Source organism: Talpa occidentalis, unplaced genomic scaffold (assembly GCF_014898055.3).
Source record: "Talpa occidentalis isolate TD23 unplaced genomic scaffold, MPIMG_talOcc4v2.1 talOcc4.6, whole genome shotgun sequence".
NCBI classification, from domain to species: Eukaryota; Metazoa; Chordata; class Mammalia; order Eulipotyphla; family Talpidae; genus Talpa; species Talpa occidentalis.
In genome coordinates this window covers 95,310,409-95,337,853 of record NW_023604972.1, presented here as the reverse complement: position 1 = coordinate 95,337,853, position 27,445 = coordinate 95,310,409, and the positions used below count along the sequence as shown (strand labels likewise).

Genomic DNA, 27,445 nt, shown 5'->3' with positions numbered 1-27,445 from the left:
ATATGATCCAGGAACACCTCTGGTATTTATCCCACAAATTTGAAAACACTAGTATGAAAAGATTTAATGCATGCCTATGTTCACAGCACCATTGTCCATAGTTGCCAAATCGTGAAACCAACCTAAGTACCCACTGATAGACAAATAGTGTATTTTGAGACAAAAATGGATGGACCTCTCGGTGATTGTTATAAAGTGAAATGTCAGAAAGTGAGTGAAAGAGATAAAGTGAGTAAAAGATATCAGATGGTTTCATCTGTGAACTATAACCCCCTCAAAAAAAGGGTAAAATGGGCAGTGCACGTGTGTTTAACCTATAATTTTTATTTATATTAAAAATAGAATGAGGACCTCCCCTGGTGGTGCAGCAGTTGAGCGCTGGGCTGGGAAGCTGCCCGCAGCCTCTGCAGCACCAGTTTGATCCCCGGCCACTGGCGAGGGTCCCACATGGCACGACACACCTCGCCTGCTGCTCCTCTCAGCAGTGTGTTTCATCAGTCTGCCTGTTCTGTTCCCTACTGTGGCTCTGGTGAATTCTCTCACCCTCTTGCTCTTCTGACTGTAGCCAGTGCTTGTATAAATAAATAAATAATTCTTTTTAAAAAAATAGAATGACATTTACAGAACTTTTATTTAAACATCAGTTATATCACCTACGGTCTTTCATAGATTTCTTTTAACCAATTATATAATTTGTTACACTAAGTTCTATATTTGGCATGTACAACAAATTCCTGCATTACCCAAATGCTATTTGTGCCCATTATTTTTGATGATTCATGTTCCATCACTTAGATGCTCTGTAGTTCATTTAAGCATTACATTATTGCTGAATTTGAGGTTTGAAAATTTCTTACTACAAATATATTACAATGAACGTTTTGTGTATATTGTTTTTCTTATAGCTTACAATTTTATCTGGATAGTACCTGAAAAGAAAGCTTAGTCAATTTATTAATTTTTATAGTACATGATATATATATATATATGTAAAGTACTTTCTGCAAGTGTATCCGTTTCCCAGGAAACCAGTAACTTAGAAAAATTCTGTTCTAATACCATAACTGTTTACTTAGTTGCTAATAACATTTACAAAGAATACCCTTTTGAGGTTTGTCAGATCTTTCTTTTACACCTATTAACTGAAAAGATCTCCCCCTGTTTCTAGTATTGGAAAAAGATAATTCAGGTACAAAAATAGAAAAGTTTCATATCATTCTAGGAAGGTAATTTAGAAACAATACCTATGTGTGGAATTGAAATATTTGAGAATTATAACCATCAAGAAAACACACTTAAAATCTTTAGAAGAGAAAAACCTATCTCAATAGACGAAAAATCAGCATACTGTCAGACTTCTCTGTAACAAATACCAAACCAGGTTCTAAAATACCAAACGACAATGGTAGCTAATCTGATGAGAGTCAGCAAACAAATTTTCCTGTGTGGGAGGTTTTTTTTTTTTTTTTGTTTTTTTAAGATTTATTTATTTATACAAGAACCAGGGTACAGTCAGAAGTGGGGGAGGGTGAGAGAATTCACCAGAGCCGAGAACAGAACAGGAAGACTGATGAAGTACACTGCTGAGGGGAGCAGCGGGTGGCAGGAGAGGTCTGCGCGCCATGTGGGACCCTCACCTGGTGTCCGGGGATCGAACCGGCGCTGCAGAGGCTGCGGGCAGCTTCGCAGCCCAGCGCTCAACCGCTGAGCCACCGGGGAGGCCCTGTGTGGGAGTTTTGAGAAACAATATTCATATATTCTCTAGCCAACTAGGAAATGTATAGAATTTAAATTTGAGTAGTGTTAAAAAAAAGATAAGAAATAAAACTAGGTAAATTGGAGTTATTTTGAATGCCGAAAGTAAATTACAAAATGGAATGTAGAGGGTAAAAGTTATTTGTGAAAGAACAGATTATGAAAACAAAGTTTATGCCTCAAACTCTACAGTTATAATAAGGATTAGGAAATGAAGAAAAGTAAGAGTAAGTTTACTTCATTTTATATAGGGAAATATTAGGATAAAGAAAATTTGTTTCCTTTTTCCTAATTTTAAATGACTTTTCATTTGTTACTTATTAGAGGACTTTACTGCTAACAAGTAAAGCAGTTAAATAAATTATAACTTAAAGGGATGTGAGATGATTTAATATATGAACACAAACAAAAGGAAAGCTGAGCTTGCAATATTAATTTCAGACAAAATAGATTCAAGGCAATGATTATTAAACATGACAAAGAAAGTCACTTTTAATAAAGAATAGAATCCACAATAAAGACACAGAGGTTATCAAAGCATGTGCAGTGAACACAGAATGAAAGTAAGGCAAATATTGATAGAAGCCCAAGGAAAAATGGACAAACAATAGTTGTAGAGTATTTTATATACTATTAAATATATATACAATTATATATTTAGATAAAACAAGGGGACAGAAATTAGAGATATGAAGATATTGAGCAAATGGATAAAAATGTAGATCAAGAACATGGATATTTTGTTAAATATGAAATTTGATCACTGGCTAAACCACAAAAAATTTCCTAAATATAGAAATTGTATAGTGGATTTTTTTTCTAGACACCATTGGGAAAGTTTAATAATAAATCAGTAATTCTCTACTCATCCTCTTTATACTCACAATTCCCTTTAGCCCTCCCTCTACTTTCTAATTATTGTATCATTATTTTGCTTCTATTATCTTCATAATTTTACATGTAAGTTAATCATTTTTCTAGCAGCCTTAGTAAAATCCTTAGTTAATAAGAATAGTTATTTAGTATATAGACTCTTGTTAAATGCCAGTTATGTTTTAAAATACCATGATACAGCTGATTATTAAACAAAATTTTACTATGTCTATTGCTTTGAAACCTCCCTACAGAAAGTAGATTTTCTACCAGACATCACTAGTGACAACAATTAAGGTTAAAATAAGAACTCTTTCAGATTTTATTTCATATTTTTATTTAAGAAGAAAAAAAATAGCAGAACACTTCTCTGTTCCTTAAATAGAGAATTAGGGAAGATAAATGTATTTTTAAAAATTCAGTGAAAGAAAGGAAAATGGCGCTAGACATATTACAAGGGAGAAAATGTTCCAAAGAAAAGGGACACAAACTACCTTATACCATCCTACCCTCTAAGAAGGCATAATAAATACAAAAAAAAAATTTCAAGAGGAAATGACACACAGACTAAAACAAAAATATATGTAAACATGAGGATTTGACAGTGACTTTTTAAAGTTTACTTTATCTGTGGGAAAGCAAGAAGTTGTTCCATAATTTAGGTCATTTGAAAACACCCAATCACAAAATTTAAGAATAGCTAGAAAATGTTTTTGAAAGCATACAAATTAATCTAGCAGAAACAAAACAATTATAATGATTAAAATTCTTACATCTACCCTGATCTAATATTTTCAGTTTACTTATAAGAAATATTGAAAGGCCATATCATTTATATTAATTTCTCTCTAAGAAGAAAAGCAAAGTCAACCCTAAGTAATCATGGATATATTACATAATAATTTTCTGTGGTATTCTAACAGGAATTCACACAAATCCAGGGAAACTAATACTTTGTAATAGTTTAATATAATTAAGCTATCTACTGTCCTTTTGAGATTTAGTGTCAAGCTCCCGGAATACCTATTTACTGACTTCGATGCTACAACAATTTTCTGTGGATCCTTAGGTCCAAAGATAAATCCTTCTTATGAGTTGGAGTAAACTTGAGACAAAGCTCAAATTCTAGCAATGAAACCAAAAAATTTGGGATTTTTTTCTTTTACATAAAGCCCTTAATACACAAAACTGATTCTTACTAACCTACAGTTCCAAAGCATGTATTATTTCTATTGCTCTTGTATATAAATTAGCAAATTAATCAGTTGGAAAAGTATACTCTTTTATAGTACTTAGAAAGTATCATTTAGTTTACCTCTGTAGTGTTTATTGCCATACCAGTATTTGTTAGTGATCAAAGGGTGTACTTAAATGTGCTCTAAGTTTGAGTCCACATAGTAATAAATGGGGAAATTATCCCTTGCCAATAAAATCCCAGAAAAATGGATAGAATATTTAGTTCCAAAATGTGGTTTCCAAAGTGCTGTTTGGGCTGAAATGATCTGGACTATTGCTGTGTGTTGGGTAAACAAACTAATTATTAGTATTCAGTTCACTTTACTTCCTCAGGCAAAGGCTAGAAATTACTATCACATGTTAAAACTGAATCATCAAGCTGGCTATAAAACTCAGCTTTTAAGAGATCTCCATTCTCATGCCCAAGGTATGGTCATCAGGAGAGAAAAATTCCCACAAAATTCTTGTGCCTCTGAGAGGGAAGAGATGAAGACTAAGAATTTGGTACCTCTTGAAATGTAGGAAAGACAATCTCAACAGAGAAAGGGACAAATTAAAATTAGTTACTAATCATGATAACCCAGATAATTATTTTTTCAACTGATTTATTCATCCTTGACTAGCCTATTTAAAATTATAAACTCTATCACCTTTACTGGGAAGACCCTATTCCCTCTTCCCCACCACCCTGCCCCCAGAATTGTCTTTCGTTCTTCACTGGAATGTTAACTTCACAAACCAAGGATTTGTTTTTACCGTCATGTTATGTTGTCTGCCATTTTTCAGAGCCTAAAATGGTCTTTGACAATATGTATTTTAATTGAATTTGTTAAATAAATTTCAGGTCATAAAAAATGAGAAGGCATTTTAAATTAAGATTTCACTTGCTTAAATTTTAATGTATATCATTGATCTCACTTTTAAATAACAGCTGAAAAACATAGAAAACTTATAATGAACAACTGAAGAAAAGAACTAGCAATACCTTTATGTAATTTAATACTCTCTTTTTTTCCTTTAGGCAGGCAAAGGCATCTCCTATATAAATTTTAGGCAACTAAAATTGAGCAGAATGCAGCATTTTTGAGCCACCCTAAGAAGTTGCAGCAATTATGTTAGGGTTTTGTATACATTTCTATAACAATATATGTCAGTGTGGTTTACAAACTTTTTTTTTGTATATATCTTAATGCAAAACAGGTTTCTATTCTGCAATTAGAAGAACAGTAACAATCTATGTCTAGCTTTTAGTAGTAAGAGCAACTTCCACATGAGAATAATAGACTATCAAAGAACGTAGATCAAATCTTTCTTCCTAAACGGACTGTAATTATATTTAAACTACAGGAAAACAAATGTTTGCTGGTAGATTTCCCTTACTTTGGCATCATGTAAAATTTTACGCAAGCTAAAATTAAAACAGCAATTTGCCTTCCATTTTTTAAAAACATGAATGTTGATAAAGTAAAACAGAACAATGTCTGGCAAATGGTTGTTATCAAGTAATGTATACTAAATGAAATTGCATATTTTTCCTTAAATATAATAGATTGAGGCTTCATCTTAATATCTAAGATATTATTTGTCCTTTCATACTGACATTATCAAATGTTTAGCTTTTGTTGTCTGTATGTGAACAGCATTTTAGGTAATCACATCTACATTTCCTCAGAAATTAGTAAAATAATTTGCCTTCATTATTAATACAGAATACATGGTTTGGTGTTTTTCAATTTATGTACAAATATACTGAGATACTATATCTTTTAATGGAATATTAATGCACTAATGAATATACTGACCTATTAGATGAGGACAGTATAACATATATACATTAGACCCAGAAATGATCAAGTTCATTTTATAGCTGAACTGTCAGATTGTTGCTAATCTGTCTGCAGCATATTCTGGTCCCTTTTTTACTATTCTTAGTGTCCATAATATAACTATGCAGGTTGAAGAATGAAATCCATGGTTGTAGGACAGATGTATTACTGTTTCTATATAAGAACTAAATCTAAAGCTTGGATTGATTAAAAGAGGCTAACTCAAACTTTTTCATACTCCGATATCATAAAGCCATAGGATTCCATTAAAAATGTGAGTGAACTAGACTTAGAATTTTTCAGTCTGACATTTTTCATAAATGTATTTATTTTATATATTGATACTAACTACAAATCTAGTTACTTTCTCTTATTCAGTCTAATTTTTTCTCCTACGCTTTTTGTTGTTGCAATTATATTTTGGCTAACAATTGTGTATCAGAAGGTGAATTATGTAACTGTTGGTACCTCTAGGCTGACAATTAATTACACCTGTTTAAGACAAAAGCATAATCTAAAAAAATTTTTTGCAGCTCCTAGAGCCACCATTTATAAACTTACTACCTTCAACTTTATTAGTTGGTGATATTGCCATTTCAGATGCCTAAAAATAAAGCATTTACTTAAATTTTTTCATTTTGTCTATTTGCATTTTATATATCATTCAAACTACCAACTTATTAAAGTTTTATGACAAAATTTAAAGAGACCTGTTTAAGACAAATAATCTAGCCAGTCATATGCTAAAGTAAGTGTTGTATCTTAGTTTACCTCTGGAGTGGGGGAAATTACCAATATTTGTTTCTGGACTTGAAAAGCTTCCCTTCCTACAATTTTTTATCATTAGTCTTTGGTTTTGTGCCTTCTCTATAATGACATAGGTTTGTTTCTCCTTTATTCTTTGCAGAGTGCTGCAGCAGCTCCCAGTCCAGTGCTAGGAAACATTCCCCCAGGAGATGGCATGCCAGTAGGTCCTGTACCACCAGGGTTCTTTCAGGTACTCAGAGAAACTGACTAGGAATGTTAAGGCATAGGAACTCCTGCTTGATTATATTTAAATCTATAAAGGAGAACAGGCAATTTTTATGTTTAAGGTAAACATAACACTGTGCAGCCAACTCTTGATTATTCAGAGACTGGTTATTTGGTGTATAGATTAGCCCTTCCTATGTTTCATTTGTTGTTAAATTTTTATTCAGTTATTTATTTTGTCATTTCATTGTTCAATTAAAAGAGGGAGTTGAAATGCAAATTAGCTAGCCCATTAAGTTAATTGTGGCAAAGATTTGGTGTGGGAGAAGAGGCCTCAAGATGAAATTCTGAAATATGTCGATTTTAACTATCCAAGCTATCCATATCTCCCCTAAGACTAAAGATAATCAGGATTTGGCTGTACTTTCAAAATATAGCTAAATCATAATGTATTCATTTATTATTATTGGCTCTATCAAAACATTTTTGAGAATCTTAGCAGCTTTTAAAGTGGAGTTTTTAAAAATAAATGTTAATATTTTAAAATTTCAACAAGATAATTACTTTAGCAATGTTGATAAGGGTTTTCTAATTCATGGCATCCACATTTCAAATTTGATGGTTTTCTAATCAAAACAGATTCTGAAAGGTTATTTTTTTTTAACTACATAGTTAATTTTATAATACCCTTAAAAAAAATGGGAGAAATTTAGGAGTTAAGAACTAGACATGAAAAGCATTACAGGAATTAATGAAATATGCTATATTGTCAATGAATTACATAGCTACTGATTTGTCACTCCAGTGTTTTGTATTTTCAAATCCTTGATAATTATTTGTTAGTTAATTCATATCATTATTATAGAGATCAATGTACTTATAAATGTGAAAATGGAGAAATAAAATTGTTACAAAGTACAGTACAGCAATCAAATACAAATGTCTCAGTTAGAACCTACTACCAACTCTGAAATATAAAGTCCCTTAGGATATACTTATTTGTTCAGCTATTCTATATCCCCAAGTGATCTGGAATATTCAGTTATCTCCAGCTCATTCTGTCTTAGATGCTTTTTCTCTAAAACATAATTTTTGATTATTAAGATAATAGCTAACATTTAATCACTGTTTACTGTGACAGGCTTTGTTCTAAATGCTTCATATATAAACTCATAATCCCAACAATAACTCTTGATGTGAAGTACATATTATTCCCATTATAGATGGAAAAACCAAGGCCGTCATAGATAAGTGATTTGCACAAAGTTAGAAAGTGACACAATTGACATTCAAATCAAGGCATTCTAGACTTGTCATTGAATTTAGCTTTTCAAGTTGATAGCTGATCATTCATAAAATATTTTTAGGTAATTTTTCTGCTTGTAATATTTTTTCTCTTACCGAATATAAGTTGGAAGTAAGAACAAATTAGGGAATTTATATACTTACGAGTAACAGCTCGTAAGTGGCACTTTTAAAAAGGAGGTGGCTTGGAAAGGAATTCATTCTTTCTAGAGTTCAGTAAAGATGTTTAAACCCACATATTATTTTCACTTTTATAGAGTGAACCATTCTCCCCTTACTTTGTCTTTTGCCTGAGTCTTGTTAAGAGTAGCTAGAACAGTTAAGTTTGTCTTAATTATTCCAATGTGATAAATATTTGATTAGTATTTATCTTCCTGTAGCTCACTGTCCCACCAGTGAGACATCATTAAAAATAAAAAACCATAATATAGCAGGATCCATGCCTGCTATACAAGTCTACTGAATAATCAAGTACTTACCATGGTAACATAAGGCCTTTCTCCTATAGTACATCTTTCCAACTTCATTTCTAGGAACTACTGCCTACTTTCCCTCTGCTTTCTGTCTTACTAGTATGAACACCTCTGCACATGTCACCTGGACTTCAAACAGTGTAAACTTCTGTGATGACCTAGAAGAGAGAGTGGTAAAGTCTGCCTAAATTGGAGATAAGAGTAGTCTAGAAAAGTTTTCCAGGAAAATAAGCAAAGGAATAATCCAGAAAGTGGGAACAGTAACAGTAAAAATGTGGAAGCATCCAGGTGACATGTGCAGAGGTGTTCATACTAAAAAGAGAGAAAGCAGAGGGAAAGTAGGCAGGAGTTCCTGGAAATGAAGTTGGAAAGATGTACTATAGGAGAAAGGCCTTATGTTACCATGGTAAGGACTTGATTATTCAGTAGGCTTGTAGTTGTCAGATATCTTTAAGAATGGAAATGACCAGAATGCAAACTATAGAGTTGATGATACAAAGTATGGAATGGATGGTATAGAATTAATGTTACAATTATATACAAAATACCTGCCATCAAAAAAAAAAAACCTTCCAGTATGTTGAGAGAAAAGGTAATTAAAGTGTAGAAAGAAAATGGCTATATTAAGTTAGAGTGTGCTCCTAGAGAAAATCAGGCCACCAAATCCAATCTTGAGATGAGCACTGTTGGGGTGGGAGTAGGGGGGAACTTTCAAAATAGTCAGTGAAATCCATATTGGCATCTAAAGATGACTTAACAGGCAAATGAGGCAGGGAGAGTGTGAAAGAATATTTCAAGAGGGTGAAAAGTTATAAAGACCTAGTGGGTAAAGGAGAGAAAAAAAATTTTTAATGGAGCTTAATTAGTTAAAGGAGAGGAGCTGATGATGAGGCTCTAGAGGAACCTTGAGGAGGTTTATAGGTTAGTTAAGAGCTTCAGCCTAATTTTAAGGACAGTCATAAGCTATTAAAGGATTTCAAGCATGAGAGAGGCATGTTCATATTTGCAGTTTTAGAAACATCACTTCAGTGACAGTGTCTAACCTGGACCACAGAAGGATACATCTGGAGGCTGTGAGACTTATTTAGGAGGCTCTCATAATAATTCAGGTAAGATTTAATGATGGCCTGAACTAAGGCAGTGGCAGTGGATATGGAATGAGATGAACAGATTTGAGACAAATAAATGGGGGGGGGGTGCAGGGTGTGAGTAAATTAATTCAAGAATAATATCCTGATTTCTGACCCTAGCTTGAGCAGATGGAGTTATCATTTTCTGAGATAGGAACTACAAAATGAAAAATAGGTCCAAGGTGGGACATAAGAGGTTCCTGGGGGACTTTCTGTTATTAGAGATGTCCTTTAGGCTAATGGCCTACAGGTTTGAGCCTGAAAACAGTGATCTAGGGTAGAGATAAATTGCAGGATCATCGTTATATTAAGGGCACTGAAATCCTCAGGATTAGGTGAATTAACTAGGTAGAAAGCACAGGATCAGAAATAAGAGCATATACAACAAAACTCCAAAAACACTGACACTTAAAGGATGGAAAAAAGCAATAAAACTCATTAAAGAGACTGATGCAGAGGTAGCAGTTGGTTGGCTATTATCGTAACTAGGGGGAGACTTTCTAAACCTTTGCAAGAGTAGTGACAGTAGGACAGAAAAAGTGGCTGCTCAGAGTTTTACATTTGATAAGCCTTAGTTGATTAACCAAATTAAGGATAGAAGAGAAAGGGTTGGATGAATCAGAATAATTCCAACTTTGGGTCTCTGAATAATTTTAAAATTGTTTGAGAGTTAAAATGATGTAAAACATATATAAAATTTAAAAAATAGGAAGTGAAAAGTGTTAGCTATGTTTGAGTTTCATATACTTGCCATTTTTCTTTATCCTAGATCATTCCAGCTCATCCCAAATACTATTTCCCACTATTCAACAGGCTTTTAAATATGCCCAGTCTCCCTAGAAATGGCTCTCTGACATACTGAAAAGCTAAAGCTATCAACTCTTTTCAAAAGGAATGGGATATTATTGTCTTTGGGCCCATATGGGATCAGACTACAGGTTATTCCCTACATGTTAGCATGTTCTTACTACAGAGACCAAGTTGCACTTCAGTGTCATTGTGACCATACTGCCTATTGCTAATGAAGAGTAGTTGGTAGGGGAAAAATAGCAATGCCTTCCATTAATTATAATTGTCTCTGCTACCTCTACTCAAGTCCAAATTCCAGTTTCTAATCCAGTTCAAAGAGATACTGTAAAAAATATCAAAATCTAAGACACTGACTCCTAAGATCAGGCACAATCCTGATTATTAGGTGAGGGCAAGACTGGGAAGATTAGTACCAAGTGGAAAGAGCTGAATGTTTCCTTCTGGTGGGAACGTCCAGAAGATTCAATGGGAAAGACTCAGATTCTCCAAAAAGCCAGACCCTCAGATGACAGAGAATCCCTGGTTCAAAACAGATTTAGAAGGGTGCTAAACAGGTTTTCCAGCCTCTCAGTTTGCTTGCAACTACTAAATTATAGAGAGTAGTTACCTCCCCTTGCCTTTGACCTTTAAGCAGAGTATGAGAATAGTTTTGAATTCAATTCTTAGTGGGGAAATGCAAAGCTTATTTGAGGACAGGTGAAATGGGACTAGTCCAGGTAAGAATTGAGTGTGTTCAAACTATGGAACTTTTTTTTTCCCCCCTAAAGATTTATTTATTTATTATTTATACAAGCACTGGGTACAGTCAGAGGCACGGGAGGGTAAGAGAATTCACCAGAGCAGGGAACAGAACAGTCAGACTGCCGAAGTACACTGCTGAGGGGAGTAGTAGGCAGCAGGAGAGGTCTGCGCGCCATGTGGGACCCTCACCCAGCGGCCGGGGATCAAACTGGCGCTGCAGAGACTGCGGGCAGCTCCGCAACCCGGTGCTCAACCGCTGCGCCACCAGGGAGGCCCAAACCTATGAAATTTTTTAATGAATAACTGAAAGTATAGTTTGTTAAAAGCACATAAAGCACAAACTTAAATAGTTCTGAGCTCTACTCATTATGTGATACCATAAAAAGGTACATTAGAAACAGTTCTAAATAGACACCCCTTTCATTCCTATTTATATTGCAAAACAAACCCTTTTTCCATTGTAATTGTAGATTTAATATATCACCAAGAGGAATCATAACAAACTTTTATAACAGCTGCATCTGAAAAATTGCAATTAACTTATACTCTAAAATAAATAATTGATACATACCTCATGCATTTAATAAATCTACCCCAGAAGGCAGTCTTTAGTGACTTTCTATTTGCAACAGATATTAAATTTAAGACTTTTTTTTTTTTAAATAGAAGAGCTCCTATTGTTGAGGTAAGAGACCATTAAGTAAAATCAGTGGGATTAGTTGGACATACAAGAGGTATCAATTTAGAGAATAAAATCATTTAAAGTAAAACACAGTATTTACTTGGAGTCTTACCAGTGGAGTAATTTGTATACAAAACCCTAAGAACTTTCAAGTGACCTACTGGGGAATTAATGAAGAACTTTAAAGCAGTTTTCTCATTTTGGGAAGTCTTACTAGTGGAGTCAGAGGAAAGACAGTAGAAGCTGCCATTGCTTGAATTCACATTTGGAATAAAATATTGTGGTATGAGCATATGTAGCAGGTATATAGAACTGTCTGTACTCTGACTCCTGTGCCTGAATGTTAATAGTTTCATTGTATGCTAAGAAATGTGAATTATATATTAAAATGTCAATCTGCTTATTTATTTTCACAACATTCTTACCAAAAAAAAAAAAAAAACCTAGGCAAAGCTTGACTTCTGCAATTTTATTGAAATAAGCATCAGTGGTTCTTAGCCTAATTCGATTTTCTTCTTATTCATGTATAGTAAACGAAATAGTTGAGAAAAAAAGCATAAAATAAAAATGAAGTACTTATTCTTTTGTGTTTTAAAAAACAGACTTAATTCTTACCTTATGAAATTTTATGATTTTATGGAATTGAGGAAGTAACAAGAAAACTTCTCTTGTGAATTTACTGTAATTTTATGTTACAGTAAATTGTTCATACTTCAACAAAAAAATATTGAAAGGAGTAAAAGTATTATATATTGTTTTCCTTCTATTGTGCTTCTTACCTCAGAATACTTTTTAGGAAGAAAACTACACCTTTTTTTTTAACTCACTCTAAACATATCTAATTTCTATATAAAAACACAGTATAGTCTTTTAATGTATCTTTGAGTTTACAATTTTATGTGAGATATACTTGTAAATAATTTTGAACTGTTTATAGCCTTTTGTTAATTTTTACCATCATTGTTTTGATTTTTATCTTGATGTATTTACTGAATTCTAGTCATTGGATCTCTAGTTTTCCTATACTGTTGAAAACTAACATTTATGTTGGGTTGTAAATTTAAGGTTTTGACATTAGATTATAAATACTTGCTGCAGATACAGTATACCAGGTAATTTAGTTTCAAACTAAGACATCCGTATTTTAAAAATCGGAATTGATCGAAATTCCGATATGGTAGAAATTAGTCAAATTTTGTTTGTAGGCAAAATGTCAACAATGGTAAAGCTGCTTTGCCATCTAGTGGTGGTTTGCAGATATCTCTGCTTATTCAGGGTCTATTTTCCAAAGGATCTATTTTTAGCAAGACTGCACTGTAGCTAGCTGACCTAATGCTTTGACATAGTAACAACGCAATAAGAACAAAAAATAGAAGAAAAATCTCCCCTTCTCTCCATGGGATTGTTATTGACTGGAAAAGCTTCAATATAAATGACATTCATAAAGCAGTGAAGACAAAAACAAAGCTCAGGGTGATAGAATATTCTTGTTATTTCAAAAGAAAAAAATGAAAATGAGTCAAAAATAAGAGTAATTATTCTAACATTTGAAACTAAAAAGGATACACAAGACATGCTTTTCTAAGCCCTGGTTAAATGTTTCTGGAAGTATATATTTATTTAACAGATTTCTGGAAAGAAGTCCTATATTTTGAAGTTGCCCTTTTGCTATTCCTATTCAGACATCCAACCATTTTACTATTAGGAGCACCTGTTTTGTCCTGGTATTTGTACATATAATCAAATAGTCATATATATTTTCATCTCTCTTCTATTAATAATCTTCCTATTGTCTTCACTGCCAATGGCTTGCTTTCCTCTTATTCTTCCTCACCTTGGTTTTTTGTGTGATTAGTCTTAGGATAACACACTAAACCATGAGCAACATTCTCTCTTATCCCTAGAAGTTGTAAATAACATCTTTGACGTTAGCTAATGAACCAAAAGATTAGATAGGATAGCTTTTCTCAGTTTGGATAAGTAGGGTACTAAAAATTTCAAATAGAGTTGACATACCGTAGTATAACATCTTATATTATCTGTACCTTAAAAATTCAAACATTAGTAGTATTGTTTTATGATTAAATGTACCAGGATTTGGAGAGTGGTGGTGGGAGAAGTTGCTTGTTTATCCAAGTTCAAGAAATACATATTAAGTTTAAAGACTCCAAATAACATTTTTAAGAAATTTAAAGAAGAGAGATTCTAAGTGTGAAGAATGGATCAAGTCTTTCTGTAATATAAAGATAAAAGCAGCCTAAAAAAAATTAAGGTGCCTGACAGCTGCTGGCTTTGATAATGCTTTCCTGCAGTTGTAATAGTTTTCCTGGCCTCAACTATTAGGACAAATTAAAACTGCTCAGCTTGAGTAAGTATGCTTTTTTTAAAAAAATTGCCATTTCAAACAACTAAAGACACTATAGCAGTGGCTGGATGTACAGTGAGCAAAGAAGGGAGAGACAGGGTGCAGAGTGTTTGCATTTTCCAATTAGAAACCATACTTTTTTGTAGTTTGTCAAAATGAGTGTTCAGGGAAAAGTTAGCTTGGCCATCCTAAACCAGTTGGTTTTCCTTTCACTTTCATGATGCTTCTGCAAGCTAAAGGTGTCAAGATAGTTGAAATAATAAAATACCCTTTTAAAATTGCATCTGTAATAGTTTGAAGTTAGCTTTTCTTTTGAAAATATTCTATTGAAAATTCTTCCCAGCGTGCCTTAGTTTTTACAAAAGCTTGTTTGTGTGTGGGGCAGGGAGGGGTGTATACCAAATGTGCAAAGGCAGTTTATGACACAATTTTTTAATATTGGTTATAAAAAATGGTCACCATTCTTTGGGGAATTAAAGCTAATTAGTTATTAAATCTATTACAAATTTCAAAAAAAGTGGTGTTGATTTATCTTAATTATATATTAGCATTTTTTTTAAAACATACCTTATCTCTGAATGGTGTTTAGGAATAATTTTTTATATTCTATGTCAGGAGTTGACAAGCTACTCCTATAAAAAGCCATATAGTAAATATTTTCAGCTTTAAAGACTCTGAAATCACAACTATTCAACTCCTGGTGTAATGTTAAAACAGCCATAGACATTGTAAACTAATGAGTGTGGCTGTTCCAGTAAACTTGTATTTACACAAACAGTTTGTGAGACAGATTTAGAACCTGATAAGAAATCTACACACTAAGGACTAAAAACAATGTTTCTCCAAGTGTGTCTTGTACACTAACACGGCAGAGTCCTGGGAGTGACCCAACACCTAGTATATCAGAACTTTTGAGAATGGAAGAGTTTGGCTGGAAAATACTGATTATTCTTTTTTGGCTGGTTTTGGCTTTTTTTTTTTTTTTTAAATTAATTATTTATCCAAGCACTGGGTACAGTCAGAAGCGCGGGAAGGTGAGAATTCAACAGAGCCAGAGCAGGGAACAGAACAGGCAGATAGACCGAAGTACACTGCCAAGACCCTCACCGGCAGCGGGGGATGGAACCGGTGCTGCAGAGGCTGTGAGCAGCTTTGCAGCCCAGCGCTCAACCGCTGCGCCACCAGGGCAGGCCCTGGTTTTGGCTTTTAACAGATATGTCTAAGTAAAATTTGAGAGCCAGTAATATTGTTGTCCATTTTCAGCAGCGAATACTTATTACCCACATACCTCACCACCACACCAGAGTTACTGCCTGCAGTGAACACGATAAACAGAAATCAATACCCACTCAGAGCTTAGTCTACTAAAGAAACAGTAAACAAAATTTAAATATGTGACATGTTGGACAGTTGTAAGGGTTAGAAAAATGAAACAAAAGGAAAATGGGCTGTGTTGTCGAAGTTTTAGACAGAGTAGCCAGAAAAGAGCTCATCATAGACCTCTGTAGGTCATTGTAGGGATTGGGAGTTTGGGGGAGAGTTTTAACAGAATCATTCTGGCTGCTATGTTGACATTAGGCCATAGGAGGGAAGCACGGAAAAGGGGAGAGCAGTTTCCATGTCATTGCAAAATTTTGACAAGAGATTATTATGGCTGGACTGAGATGGCAGGAATGGTGAAAAGTAATTAGATTTAAGATATATTTTAAAGCTAGAGACAACAGATTTTGGTGATGGTTTGGATACGTGCTATGAGGGAAAAAGAAATCAAGGACAAGTGCGAGACTTTTGGCTGATCCATCTTGAAAAAATGGAGCTGACATTTACTAATACTAATAAAACCTCAAGAGCAGGTATGAGGGGAAATATCAGCTTAGTTTTAAACTTACCAAAATTAAGAGGGCCATGAGATATTACACGGGGAACAAGATAGCAGGGTGACCTTTTATGACTGAAGTTTGGGCCAGAGATACAGATTTGAGAATTGTTAGCATATGGATAATATTTAAAGCTATGAGCCTGGGTAATTGTATTGACAGTAACAAGCTCTACAGTGACCCCAGGGCACCTTTATGATAAATTCATGCCATTTGCAGCAACATGAATGGAGCTGGAAGGGACTATGCTAAGTGAAACAAATCAGAAGGAAAAAGATAAAAATCAGATGGCTTCACTAATATGTGGAATACAGAGAAAGCGAACAAACAAGTAAAAAGACAAAACTTGCAAGCTGACCATAGATCTGAGGCACAGAGCAGGAGAGGAGAATAATCAAAACGAAGGAAGAGCACAAGGGACTGTGGGGATGGATCATGAGTGCTATGTTGGTGGGAGAACTATGGGGACTACAGTTGGATGGGAGAAATCAAATACTCTCCAAAAATTAACAGCCGTGTAAGATTTTTTTTTAAATAGAAATTTTAAAAAGTCAAGGAGATGAGGAAAAACCAGCAAAGCAGAATGAAAGGGTAACCTGTAAGATAGGAAGAAAACCACCAAGTGTGGTATCTTAGAAGCCAAATGAAAATGTTTCAAGCAGGAGAGGAATGATCACCTGTGTCAAATGCTGCTGATATTTGAAAACTGATGATCATGGATAGCCTTGACTAGTTTCAATAGAGTAATGGGCAGGAAAGCCTGAAAAAAGTAGATTCACTATAAACTGGAAAAGAGAAATTGGAGGCAGTGAATATGTCCAACTCTTTCGAAGAGTTTTCTCTAAAAGGAAAGTGAGAAATGAGAGGGCAGCTGCAGGTGTAAGAGGGGGAGGTGAAAGAAATGCTGCTGGGAGTGAAGTATTGGCTCTGATAAACTGCTCATCCCTGCAGAGAGTCAAAGAAAACACTTCTGCTGGTACCTGTGGGAAGAGAATATAGGCTGTTGATAGGTATCATCCATCCACCCAGCAATCAGGTATAATCTTGAGTGTAAAACGTAATGCCAAGGAATAATCGGATACACTTTGTGCACAGTAGGAGGCTTATCAAAAAAAAAGTAAAATAGTATTTCAAAGATAAAAGCAAAATAGAATTATTTAGAATGTTCATAAATGACTATGTGTTTTCTGTCAATTTATATTCCATAAGTAATATGACATTACAAATACCTTAGACATCAGTAATATTTTTCCTCTTAACTTTGTCTTAACTTTATTGTGCACCTGGATCTATTTAAAATGTGTTTGGAAAAATATATTTTAAATGATACAGAAAAAGTTTGCAATTTGAATTCTCTCATCTTGCTTACTTTTATACATTTCAGCATTAGTCAAAATAGTAAGCTCTAGTATCAAAGTAGACTTTTTGGTGCATCAGTATTTCCATGAAAATCTGTTCTATAGAAGACATTTTGATAAAATTCAGATATGAGTTTAGTAACTCTGAGTAACTTAGCATACACTTGGTCAGTAACTAAGTAAATATGAGTATCATTTCTAAAGAAAGTAAAAATAGAATTTGCCATTTTTATCAAAAGGTCCCCTCATTTTATACAAATTTGAAAGAACAAGATAATAGACAGGTAAGAACAAAGTATCATTTAAATTTAAGTACTCCTCTCTCACTCTTTCATCGGGAACAAGTTTACATGGAAAGGGATGAAGAAGGTAATACTTTTGTATTCTTTGTGAAAAATTGAGTGATTTTTAAAAATTACTGGTTTAATATGTGCCATTCTCACTGGTGTAAGATGGTATCTCATGGTAGTTTTGATTTGCATTTCCCTGATGACAAGTGATGTTGAACATTTTTTCATATGCCTGTTGGCCATTTGCATTTCCTCTTCAGAGAAGTTTCTTTTAAGCTCTTCTGCCCATTTTTTGACTGGATTATTTTCTTTGTTGTTGTTGAGTCTCATCAGCTCTTTGCAGATTTTTGTGATCAGTCCTTTATCATTAGTGTTGGGTGCAAAAATGTTCTCCCAGTTGGTGGGGTTTCTCTTTGTTTTTGTTATTGTCTCTTTTGCTGTGCAAAAGCTCTTTAATTTGATATAGTCCCAGCTGTTTATCTTTGCCTTCACTATCACTGCTTTGGGTGATGTGTCTGTAAAGATGTCTTTGATGTGCAAATCACGTAGTGTTTCGCCTATATTTCCTTCTATATATTTTATGGTTTCAGGTCTTATGTCTAGTTCTTTAATCCATTTTGAGTTGATTTTTGTGTATGGTGTGAGGTGGTGGTCAAGCTTCATTCTCTTGCATGTACTGGTCCAACCACTGTGGAAAGCTGTGTGGAGATTTCTGGACCTACTAAACATAGAGCTTCCATATGACCCAGCAATTCCACTCCTAGGTATTTACCCAAAGGACACAGAAACATCAATTCCAAAGAACACCTGCACCCCTATGTTTATAGCAGCACTGTTTACAATAGCTAAGCTTTGGAAACAACCCAAATGCCCAAAAATAGATGACTGGATCAAGAAGATGTGGTACATATATACCATGGAATATTACTCAGCATTCAAAAAAGATAAACACATGCAATTTGCTGCAACATGGATGGCGCTGGAAGGGATCATGCTCAGCGAAATAAGCCAAAAAGAAAAAGAAAAATACCGGATGGTCTCACTCATAGCAGGAATCTAGAAAACTTAAATAAGGGACCAGGAAAATGAAAAACTATAAGAAAGTGAAAATCAAAATCAACAAAAAACTATGAACCAGAGACACTTTTAGGGGGGCGGGGGCGGGAGGGGAGGGATTGGGGTCAGAATGGGGGGCGGCAATTGTATGGGGAATATAACAATAAAATTTATAAAAAAAAAAAAAAAATTACTGGTTTAGCTTCTTTGACTGAGTCAGCCTGATACTTTATTGGTAGTGTTATTTTTAATACAGTAATGCAAGTTCACTTGTTTCACAGACACCAAAACAATGTGTATCAGTGTGTATTTTTTTATTCCCAACTTTCACACTTACTAAGCAGCAGACAGCACAGTTACCATTCACAACCTACCAAGTCCATTTTCAAGCAACTATACCTAACATATGGTAGTGAAGACTTTAGAGTCATCTTCTTGAAAAGGCCCAAAAGAATCAAACTGTTTGTAACTCTGTGCTGAAATGGATTGGCATCACCAAAATAGCTTTTTTAAAAAATTAGTGTTGATAATGATAGAAGATCTAAGATGTATGGGAGATAAAACCATATATGTAGGGCCTCCCCGGTGGCGCAGCGGTTGAGCTCTGGGTTGCGAGGCTGCCCACGGCGTCTGCAGCACCGGTTCGATCCCTGGCTGCTCCCCGGCCACCGGAGGAGGGTCCCACATGGCGCGCAGACCTCTCCTGCCGCCCGCTGCTCCCCTCAGCAGTGTACTTCGGTCCTTCTGCCTGCTCTGCTCCCCGCTCTGGCTCTGGTGAATTCTTTCACCCTCCCGCGCTTCTGACTGTACCCAGTGCTTGTATGTATGTATGTATGTATGTATGTATAAACAAACAAATAAATCTTTAAAAAAAACCAAACCATATATGTATATCAGAATATGCCTGTAGAAGTGTCTCATTTTGTGAGCTAAATTAGTTTAATAATAGTTGAATGGAAATGTAGTATCTTATCCACTGGAGTTTCAGTAATATCTGATAGAGATTTTCATGGAAGAAAAAACTAAAATTAACATATATGAATTTAAGTAACTGACAAAATTCATTTGACATAATTTATGATTTTCTAACAGAAATCATGAAGCACATCTTATGGAATTATAGAAATAATGTTTTACTATGTAACAGCTGAAATAAATGCAGGTATCAGCATTTTTTTTCAAAGTAATGTTCATATTTAAGAAGAGATTTACTGCCAAGTAAATAGGATTGTAAAACAGAATAGAAACATATATAGTAAAGAATTTAAAAATGGACACCATAAGTATAATTTTTAAAACGTTTACATTGCTATTGCTTAAATCTTATAGTGAGCATATTTTCCTTACCTTTCCAGGACTGAAAATAATTACATTCTACTTCTTTTTTCATCATTTCTAAAATAAAGTGTGGGAGAAGTTTTGCCCTTGAAATAATCTACAACACTTATTATGCATCTTGCTCCCTGTATCTGACTAAAAGAATACAGAGAGTAAATCTGTCTGAAGCCATGCCAACACAGGGCCAATTAAGGTAGATCTTTATGTAATTAAAATAATTACTAAAGATAACATTTTTCCAGGTCATATCACTTTCTACATTGTGTTTTTTCCTTAAAAGTTGATGGAAGCAAATTTATTTGGCAAATAACTATTTTGTAATACATAAAGATACTTTTGTCCTAGACAATATTGTATTAAGTAACAAGGTGTTTAATGTTCTTATTCAAATACTGAGCCTTTTCTCAATGGAAAGAAAACATGTAAGCTAAAAAAAACATTGTTTCTGAGACCTGTTAGTTTCAAATATATTTCAGTCCAAAAAGAGGAGGGAACTGTATATAAACAGCACTAAATGAAACAACTGAGCAAAATAATGGAATTGTTAGCAATATACTACAGAAAAAGATCACTAACCATACTTTTTTCCAAATTGTAAATTAACCTGACAAAAGAGTGATACTACAAACTGCCTAAGAACCATTATCTTCCACTGTGACAACCCAGAAAGATAAATCCAAAAGCAGCAGGAAAGAATAACATGTCCTATCAGTCATCTAAATTTTAACTTTTTATGTGTTGGTGATGGGGATACTGCAATTATAATTTAGTATTTTTTGAGGTCTCTAGCACTTTACTTATTAGATCCTCTATAAGATACAATGTGCCCTAGTTAAGTGTGCATAATTTACCCCATGCATATTTTATAAGCATTTAGTAACTGGAGAGTCCAATATATTATGCCAATATCAGTGCTTATGCATTACAATATCAGTAGATACTACCTATTTTTAATAAAATTAGGTGAGATTTTATACAAGGGTTTCAAGCTTTATTATATCTTTTGCTGGATTTTAGGGTCTTCTATCTATGTCTTTCATTCACTTAGTCAATGAGCCAGCTGTGGAACAAACCAACTATTTATTGAATGCTCCTTTGTAAATTCTCTTAGAATGTGTTGAACTTCCTTATAAGTTATCACAGAATACTGAACACTGATTATAATGATGATACTCTTCTAATACTGCATCTGTTTACCTCATTCCCTATCCATCTTCTGCTAGTCCATGTTGGCATTTGACTTAAAATCACAAATAAAGGGACTAGAGAGTACATATAGTATCAAAACTCCACCAAAAATGCTCCAAGGAAAGAGATAAAGCTTATTAAATTTATTTCAGTTGTCAAATTTCTTTTAGTTGGGTGAATCAAGAGCACATGCTAATTAGTGCTTTACCTGAAATACCACTGCCTTTTCAGCTTTCCATGGTTGAGTAGTAGGAAGGGTAAAGAATTCCACATTAAGTAAATGGTTGCACAGTTGATTGGGCCTAGGAGGTTGTGCCAAGTCAGCAGATTTATTTATGGCCAATTTTTTTTTTAAAAGATTTATTTATTTATTTATTTATTTATACCAGCACTGGGTACAGTCAGAAGCATGGGAGAGTGAGAGAATTCACCAGAGCCTGAGCAGGGAACAGAGAAGGCAGACTGACGAAATACACTGCTGAGGGGAGCAGCAGGCATGGCAGGAGAGATCTGCCCCACCATGTGGGACCCTCGCTGGCGGCCGGGGATGGAACCGGCACTGCAGAGGCTGCGGGCAGCTTTGCAGCCCAGTGCTCTACCACTGCGCCACCAGGGGAGGCCCCTTATGGCCAATTCTTAAAAAATGAAGCATGTGTACGGCCTTAATCCTATAAAAATACTACTGTAGCAGGTTACTATAGCCATAAGAAACCAAAAACGCAGTCAAGAAATTTGGTCTTGGATTTTACGTAAAATGGAGTTGACTTAGTGAACTCTAAAATGTAAAAGTTTCTTCTCTAAAGAATGTATCAAAAAGACATCATTCAAGTAAAATTCTGTAAGTCAAATTATATTTAAATGCACAATACTGGACAGGATTTTTTTTGAAATAATTTAAATGAAAATTCACTTGTTTCGTCAGTTCATACTTTCATAACCTTGGGAAATGTGTATATCATTCCATTTAAGAAGATATTTTTTCACAATTAGAAGCAAATTTCAAATGAATAATTTTATCCTCAAAAAATTCAGATAGTTTAAAATACATAAGGCCTGTAGATTTGTATATTTTAGAACATACCTCAGGTGTCTGTTTTAAGAGGTGTAAAATGTCCTCAATGTTACATTTATCCATTCTAAACTTAGTGCTATTCATCATTTATTCTAAATTGTTCTCATAAAATATAGTTTATAGAAAATGCTTAAATGAATGGATTTTAAAGAAACTTAAAAATGATTTTAAAATGTTCCTATTAGCAATTTATTCTTAAACACTAAGATTTAAAGAGTTTCTAAATCCATGTTGAAATTTTTAAAAGGATTCTAAGAAATACCGGTTTTATTTTATGGATTAATTACCTTGACATTAAGATAATTACTTGCTCTGATACAGTTTTGTATTCTTTCTCTGAAGTGGGTTTCCTTCATATCTAGGCACACAGTGTCCTAAATCCCCTGATAATGGTATGAACAAAGTGCTAAGGAAGTAGAGGGAAAGAAGCCTATAGATTGTTTAAAGAGGAAGTGACATTTAAACTAGCCCTTGAAGGATTAATACATATTTACTTGGCATGGAAAAGAGGTGCAGAGTAATATCAAAAACAAGAGACTATTCTGGTATTGAAAAATCATATTTTTTGATACTATTTAAAATGGTAGAAAATATAAGCAAGTTAATATTTGAGCAAAATGTCATTTAAGATGTACAATATGTGTATCTTTAAAATGGTTCTCATCACCTGTAATTTCTTTCCTGGTAAATTATTTATATAACATTCCCATATTGGGGGTGGAGGGGGTATCTGGGAGAAAGAATTGCACTGAGCAATCTTCAACTACAGTGAGGAAAGAGTGAGCTGGTTCTTTCTAATTCTTCGGGAATTGAGATAAAACACTAAGGGCTTATGAAAGATCAAATAAGAAGAAGGCGATTACTAGTTTCCACTAGCAAGAAAGGGTAAAGAATAAAAGAAAATCTGTCTTTTAGGAAAGCAGATTTTAAAATTCCATGAATAATTCTTGATATAATGGAAAATAATAATCCTTTAAAATTTAATGACATTCATGCTGAAATAAATTATGATTCTAATAGTGTAATCTTTTTGCTAAAAGACTACTTCAAAAAATGAACTGGACAGTTGGTTTGTATTTCTACTAGTTGCCCCATATTTATTGATTTTCTTGTGTCGTATATATTTTTATTCCTTTACTTTATCCCATCCATTCTTTTCTTCTCCCCTCAGGTGTAATAAATATCCTGCCCCCACATCACCTGTGAACCATCACCATGGTCCCTTGTGCTCTTTCCAGTCTGTTTTGATCCCTTTTCCTCCCCCTCCCCTGCTTTAAGCCTCAGATCTATAGTTGCCTACACATTTTGTCTTTTCATCCCATTCATTTTAGGCAGATAACTGAAACATATGGAAATGAGAATCAGTGCCTATAAATGTAGTTTTCCTGTCAAAGTACTAATTGTGCCCCTCAATTTATCTTATAAAGAACCTTACGTTGAGAGTTTCACTTACTTTAGAAAACTTTAAAATCATGGTTTATTTTCAGCCATTCATAGTACATGTTCTGTCAAATGGGGATGATGTAATAAGACTTGAGGGGGAGGCACCAGATTGAAATAATTGTTTTCATTGATACGTGCCATTTGGTAAAGAGAACATTCTATTTCACATGAGTGGACTGATGTAGAAACAATTTTTCCAGGAAATTGTTTTTCCTATTAAGTTTCAAGACTGAACCTTGAAAAATCCTAAGCAGAAGCCAGTGATAATTATCCACTTGTTCACTGATTGTTCCAGCCACTCAGAACATTTATGTGTTTACTAAATAATTGTTGAGTGAAAAATCTCTTGCATTCATTTGACCTTTGACCTGAACAAAGAACATATTTGTTGAAATATTTTTCCTTAAATTTGGGGTTTCCCTTATCTCTAGAGAAGCATGGGAATAAGTATCTCCAACATGATAATGATGATCTGTGCCTTATGAACATATATATGCTATATCCCATACCCACACTCAATAATACAGCTACCTACTACATACTAATCATTATATTTAAGGTTAATGCAATATACAATGTAATGCATTTGAGCTCTTTGAAGGAGGGCATATAGAGGAAATAGATTTAACTAGAGGAAGAAACTACCTCTCTCCCAGTCTTATTCTGTGGACTCCTGCAGTGTCCCTCTGCTTCTTTCAGCAGTCCCTTTCTCATACCTCAGGGTCAAATAGGAGAGTACAATTCTAAAATTCACATGCCATCAAATAGTCCACTAAATTAATACTATAACATTTTACATTCAGATGAACATGCAAACCCTAAATGCTCTATTTCAAGTGAGAAATATATCAATGCTAAAATATCAAATGCTAAGACAAACAATTTCTAGCTTGTATTCCATTTCAAACTGAACTTATAGACAGGAATTAGTAACTTATTTTTATTTCTCCACATTTCAAAAACTAAATTGATACCTTAATTTTGGATTGGTGACTATGTGGTACACATTGCTTTGGACTGGCAGCCATTCCAAAACCAGTGACACAATATTCATATGACAGCATAATTTAAGACAATTTCATAAATGAAACTAGGTGGTTAGGAATATAGCAGAAAGTGTGTGAATATTGGGATAAGCTTCTAGTTGGATTAGTAAACTAATCCAATTTAAAATAGAGGTTCAGAAATTATAAAGTACTTTGATGAAATATGTAAAAACTAAAAAATTTAAAATCCACTTATGTTATCAGCTGGAGGTGACATTATTACCCAAATAATCCACTGTTTTTGTCCATTTAAAAAGAACACCTAGGATTTTTTAAATGTAAGAACACAGTGAGCAGAAAGGCAAATGGCTTGCTTAGTTCTCTTATTGGTTTGTCAGACCCTCCAAAAATACAGAAAAGTCTATACAGCATAAATGTGTCAAAATTTTTATTTTTCAGATGTTGCTTTTAAAATAGCCCTGAAAATTTTGTGTGGCTGAACTGCAGGCCTGATTTCTAAAAACGTGTGTAGAATACACACCATAAATGCGGAATTTAATTCCTGTAATATAGTATACAGATTTGGCTTGCCCAAGCTTTTATACTTATATATTAATTCATTCTTGTTCATTTACATAATAATCAACCCATTAGAGTTGATAATTTGCTTGTATTACATGTAATAAGTAATGTATTTAAGCAAACTATGCCTTGTGATGTAATTAAATAAAATTTTCTGTTTCTAGAAGAATACAATAAGAATGGAATTTTGGATAAATTTAGAAGAGATCTTAAAATTTCCTATCTAAGTCTAAGTGATGTAAATCATCCTTCTTCACTCAATCCTGATCACTGAACTATTTCTAGGATTTTTTTTTTTCACTGATAAGAGTCAGTATAGCTCAGCAACTTGTGACTCATAAGATAAATTGACTTGAGTTTTAATATAGGACCATTTTTGCCTTTGTTAAAGTGAGGCTCAAAACATGCAAAGAAATTTCAACTTTAAAGTTTATTATCAATTTTAAATTGTAACAGGCGCTTGGCAAAGGGAAATCAAAGTCCTTTTAGCCACAAATGATTCTCAGAAATTTTTTTACCATTTTAAACAAAGCTACAAAAAGATGAATTTTGACAATTTTAAAATTATTAAAGAAAATAGATGATCACACTGCATAATAATCCTGTCAAAATTTTATGCTAAGGACCCAATTTGTATAATAATGGAGCTTGCCAGTAAACTTTACTTCTCTAAGTAAGTCTTGAGACTCAATTGCTTAAATTTCTTTATCTTTACCAATTATCTTTTTCTTAATTTGCATTAAAAATATTTTTACTGTACTTTAATCTTCTTTGATGAATCAACATTTTCTTTAAAAAATTTTCTGGATATTCTACAAAATAAAAAATAGGATGGTAATTTTCTTTAGAGGTATTCTACTAAAAGCTGCTGTATAGGGAAGTAAATTGATTTATGTTTTATATAATTATAAATTTTAAAGCAGTTTATTTTCATATCAGTATTTCACATTATGGTGTTTTGTTTTACTTCAATAGCCTTTTATGTCACCTCGGTACCCTGGAGGTCCAAGGCCCCCACTGAGGATACCTAACCAGGTAAGATTTATGAGCTACTTAAGGGTTTTGGTTTTTTCCCCAAAGAATCAATTTTAAGATAAATATCTTGAAAATGTCACAAATTTTTCTTATTCTACAAAAATATTACATTACCCCTTATAATCTATTTAAGGGTTGGCAAACTATACTCCTATAGGCTGGTTATTTTTGTAAATAAAGTTTTGTTGGAATGTAATCACATTTGTTTTTTGGACTTACTTGTGACTTCCTTTACACTGCAGAAGCAGAGCAGTATGCACTCGGCTACCATTTGAGTAATCATGACAGAGACTAATGTGGACTTCTACTAAAATACAATCTGAATCTTAACAGAAAACATTTGCCAACTTTTGGAGTCTTCCGGATACTTTGAATCTGATTTTTTAAATACATATAATGCTCACTTAAAAAGTGGCAACAGAATTTTCTGTAAACATACCTTGGTTAAATTTCATGTCATATGCTTTCTACATCATGGCTATAACATTCATTTTAATTTTCCCAAATTATAAAGGTATTATGAGACATGTAATTAAGTACTTCTAGAGTAGTTAAATCTATTAATAATAAACATTCTAACGTCCATTTCCCTGCAAGAACTCTAAGGTACCAAACTTGTCCACAAGTTTTACTTGCAAGTAGTTCAGTTTTTTTTTTTTTTAAGGATACATCAATGTGCATGTATTTAACAAAGGAAAATTAAAAGCTTAATTGTATGGAATATTTATTATTAAAATACTTGTTTTGTCACTTCCTTTCATGCTGTTATTTGCATGCCTCAGCATTTTCCCAGATCTAAAGTAAACTCTGTTAGCATGGTAACTTTTTTTTTTTTCATTCCTATTCTGTTTCCATTTCCTGAGCAAAAGTGGAAAAAAAGTTATGCTTACTAATAAATTTGATGGCAACAAAGCTTTGCTTCTCTCCTAACTCTTTATGCAGTGTTCTTGTAGTGTCCCAATTTGTTGGTGTTCTGTGCTTGTATGTACAGTATAGAGATTCCGCACCCACATTCACCTCTACTGGAGAGCTTTAAGTCTGCAGCAGTGGCA

The 27,445-nt window shown here is 33.8% G+C and overlaps 1 protein-coding gene across 5 annotated transcripts in view; it reads left to right on the top strand.

Moving 5' to 3' along the window:
- The window catches only part of SSBP2 (single stranded DNA binding protein 2), a 258,475-nt gene that overhangs the window by 178,263 nt on the left and 52,767 nt on the right, over positions 1-27,445 (top strand). For 4 of the 5 annotated variants that reach the window (XM_037530499.2, XM_037530500.2, XM_037530502.2 and 1 more), the window contains 2 exons: positions 6,598-6,687; positions 26,334-26,393. In XM_037530499.2, coding sequence (XP_037386396.1) covers positions 6,598-6,687; positions 26,334-26,393 — 150 coding nt within the window. The remainder of the gene's footprint in view (positions 1-6,597; positions 6,688-26,333; positions 26,394-27,445) is intronic. The other variant, XM_054688419.1, reaches the window with a different exon arrangement.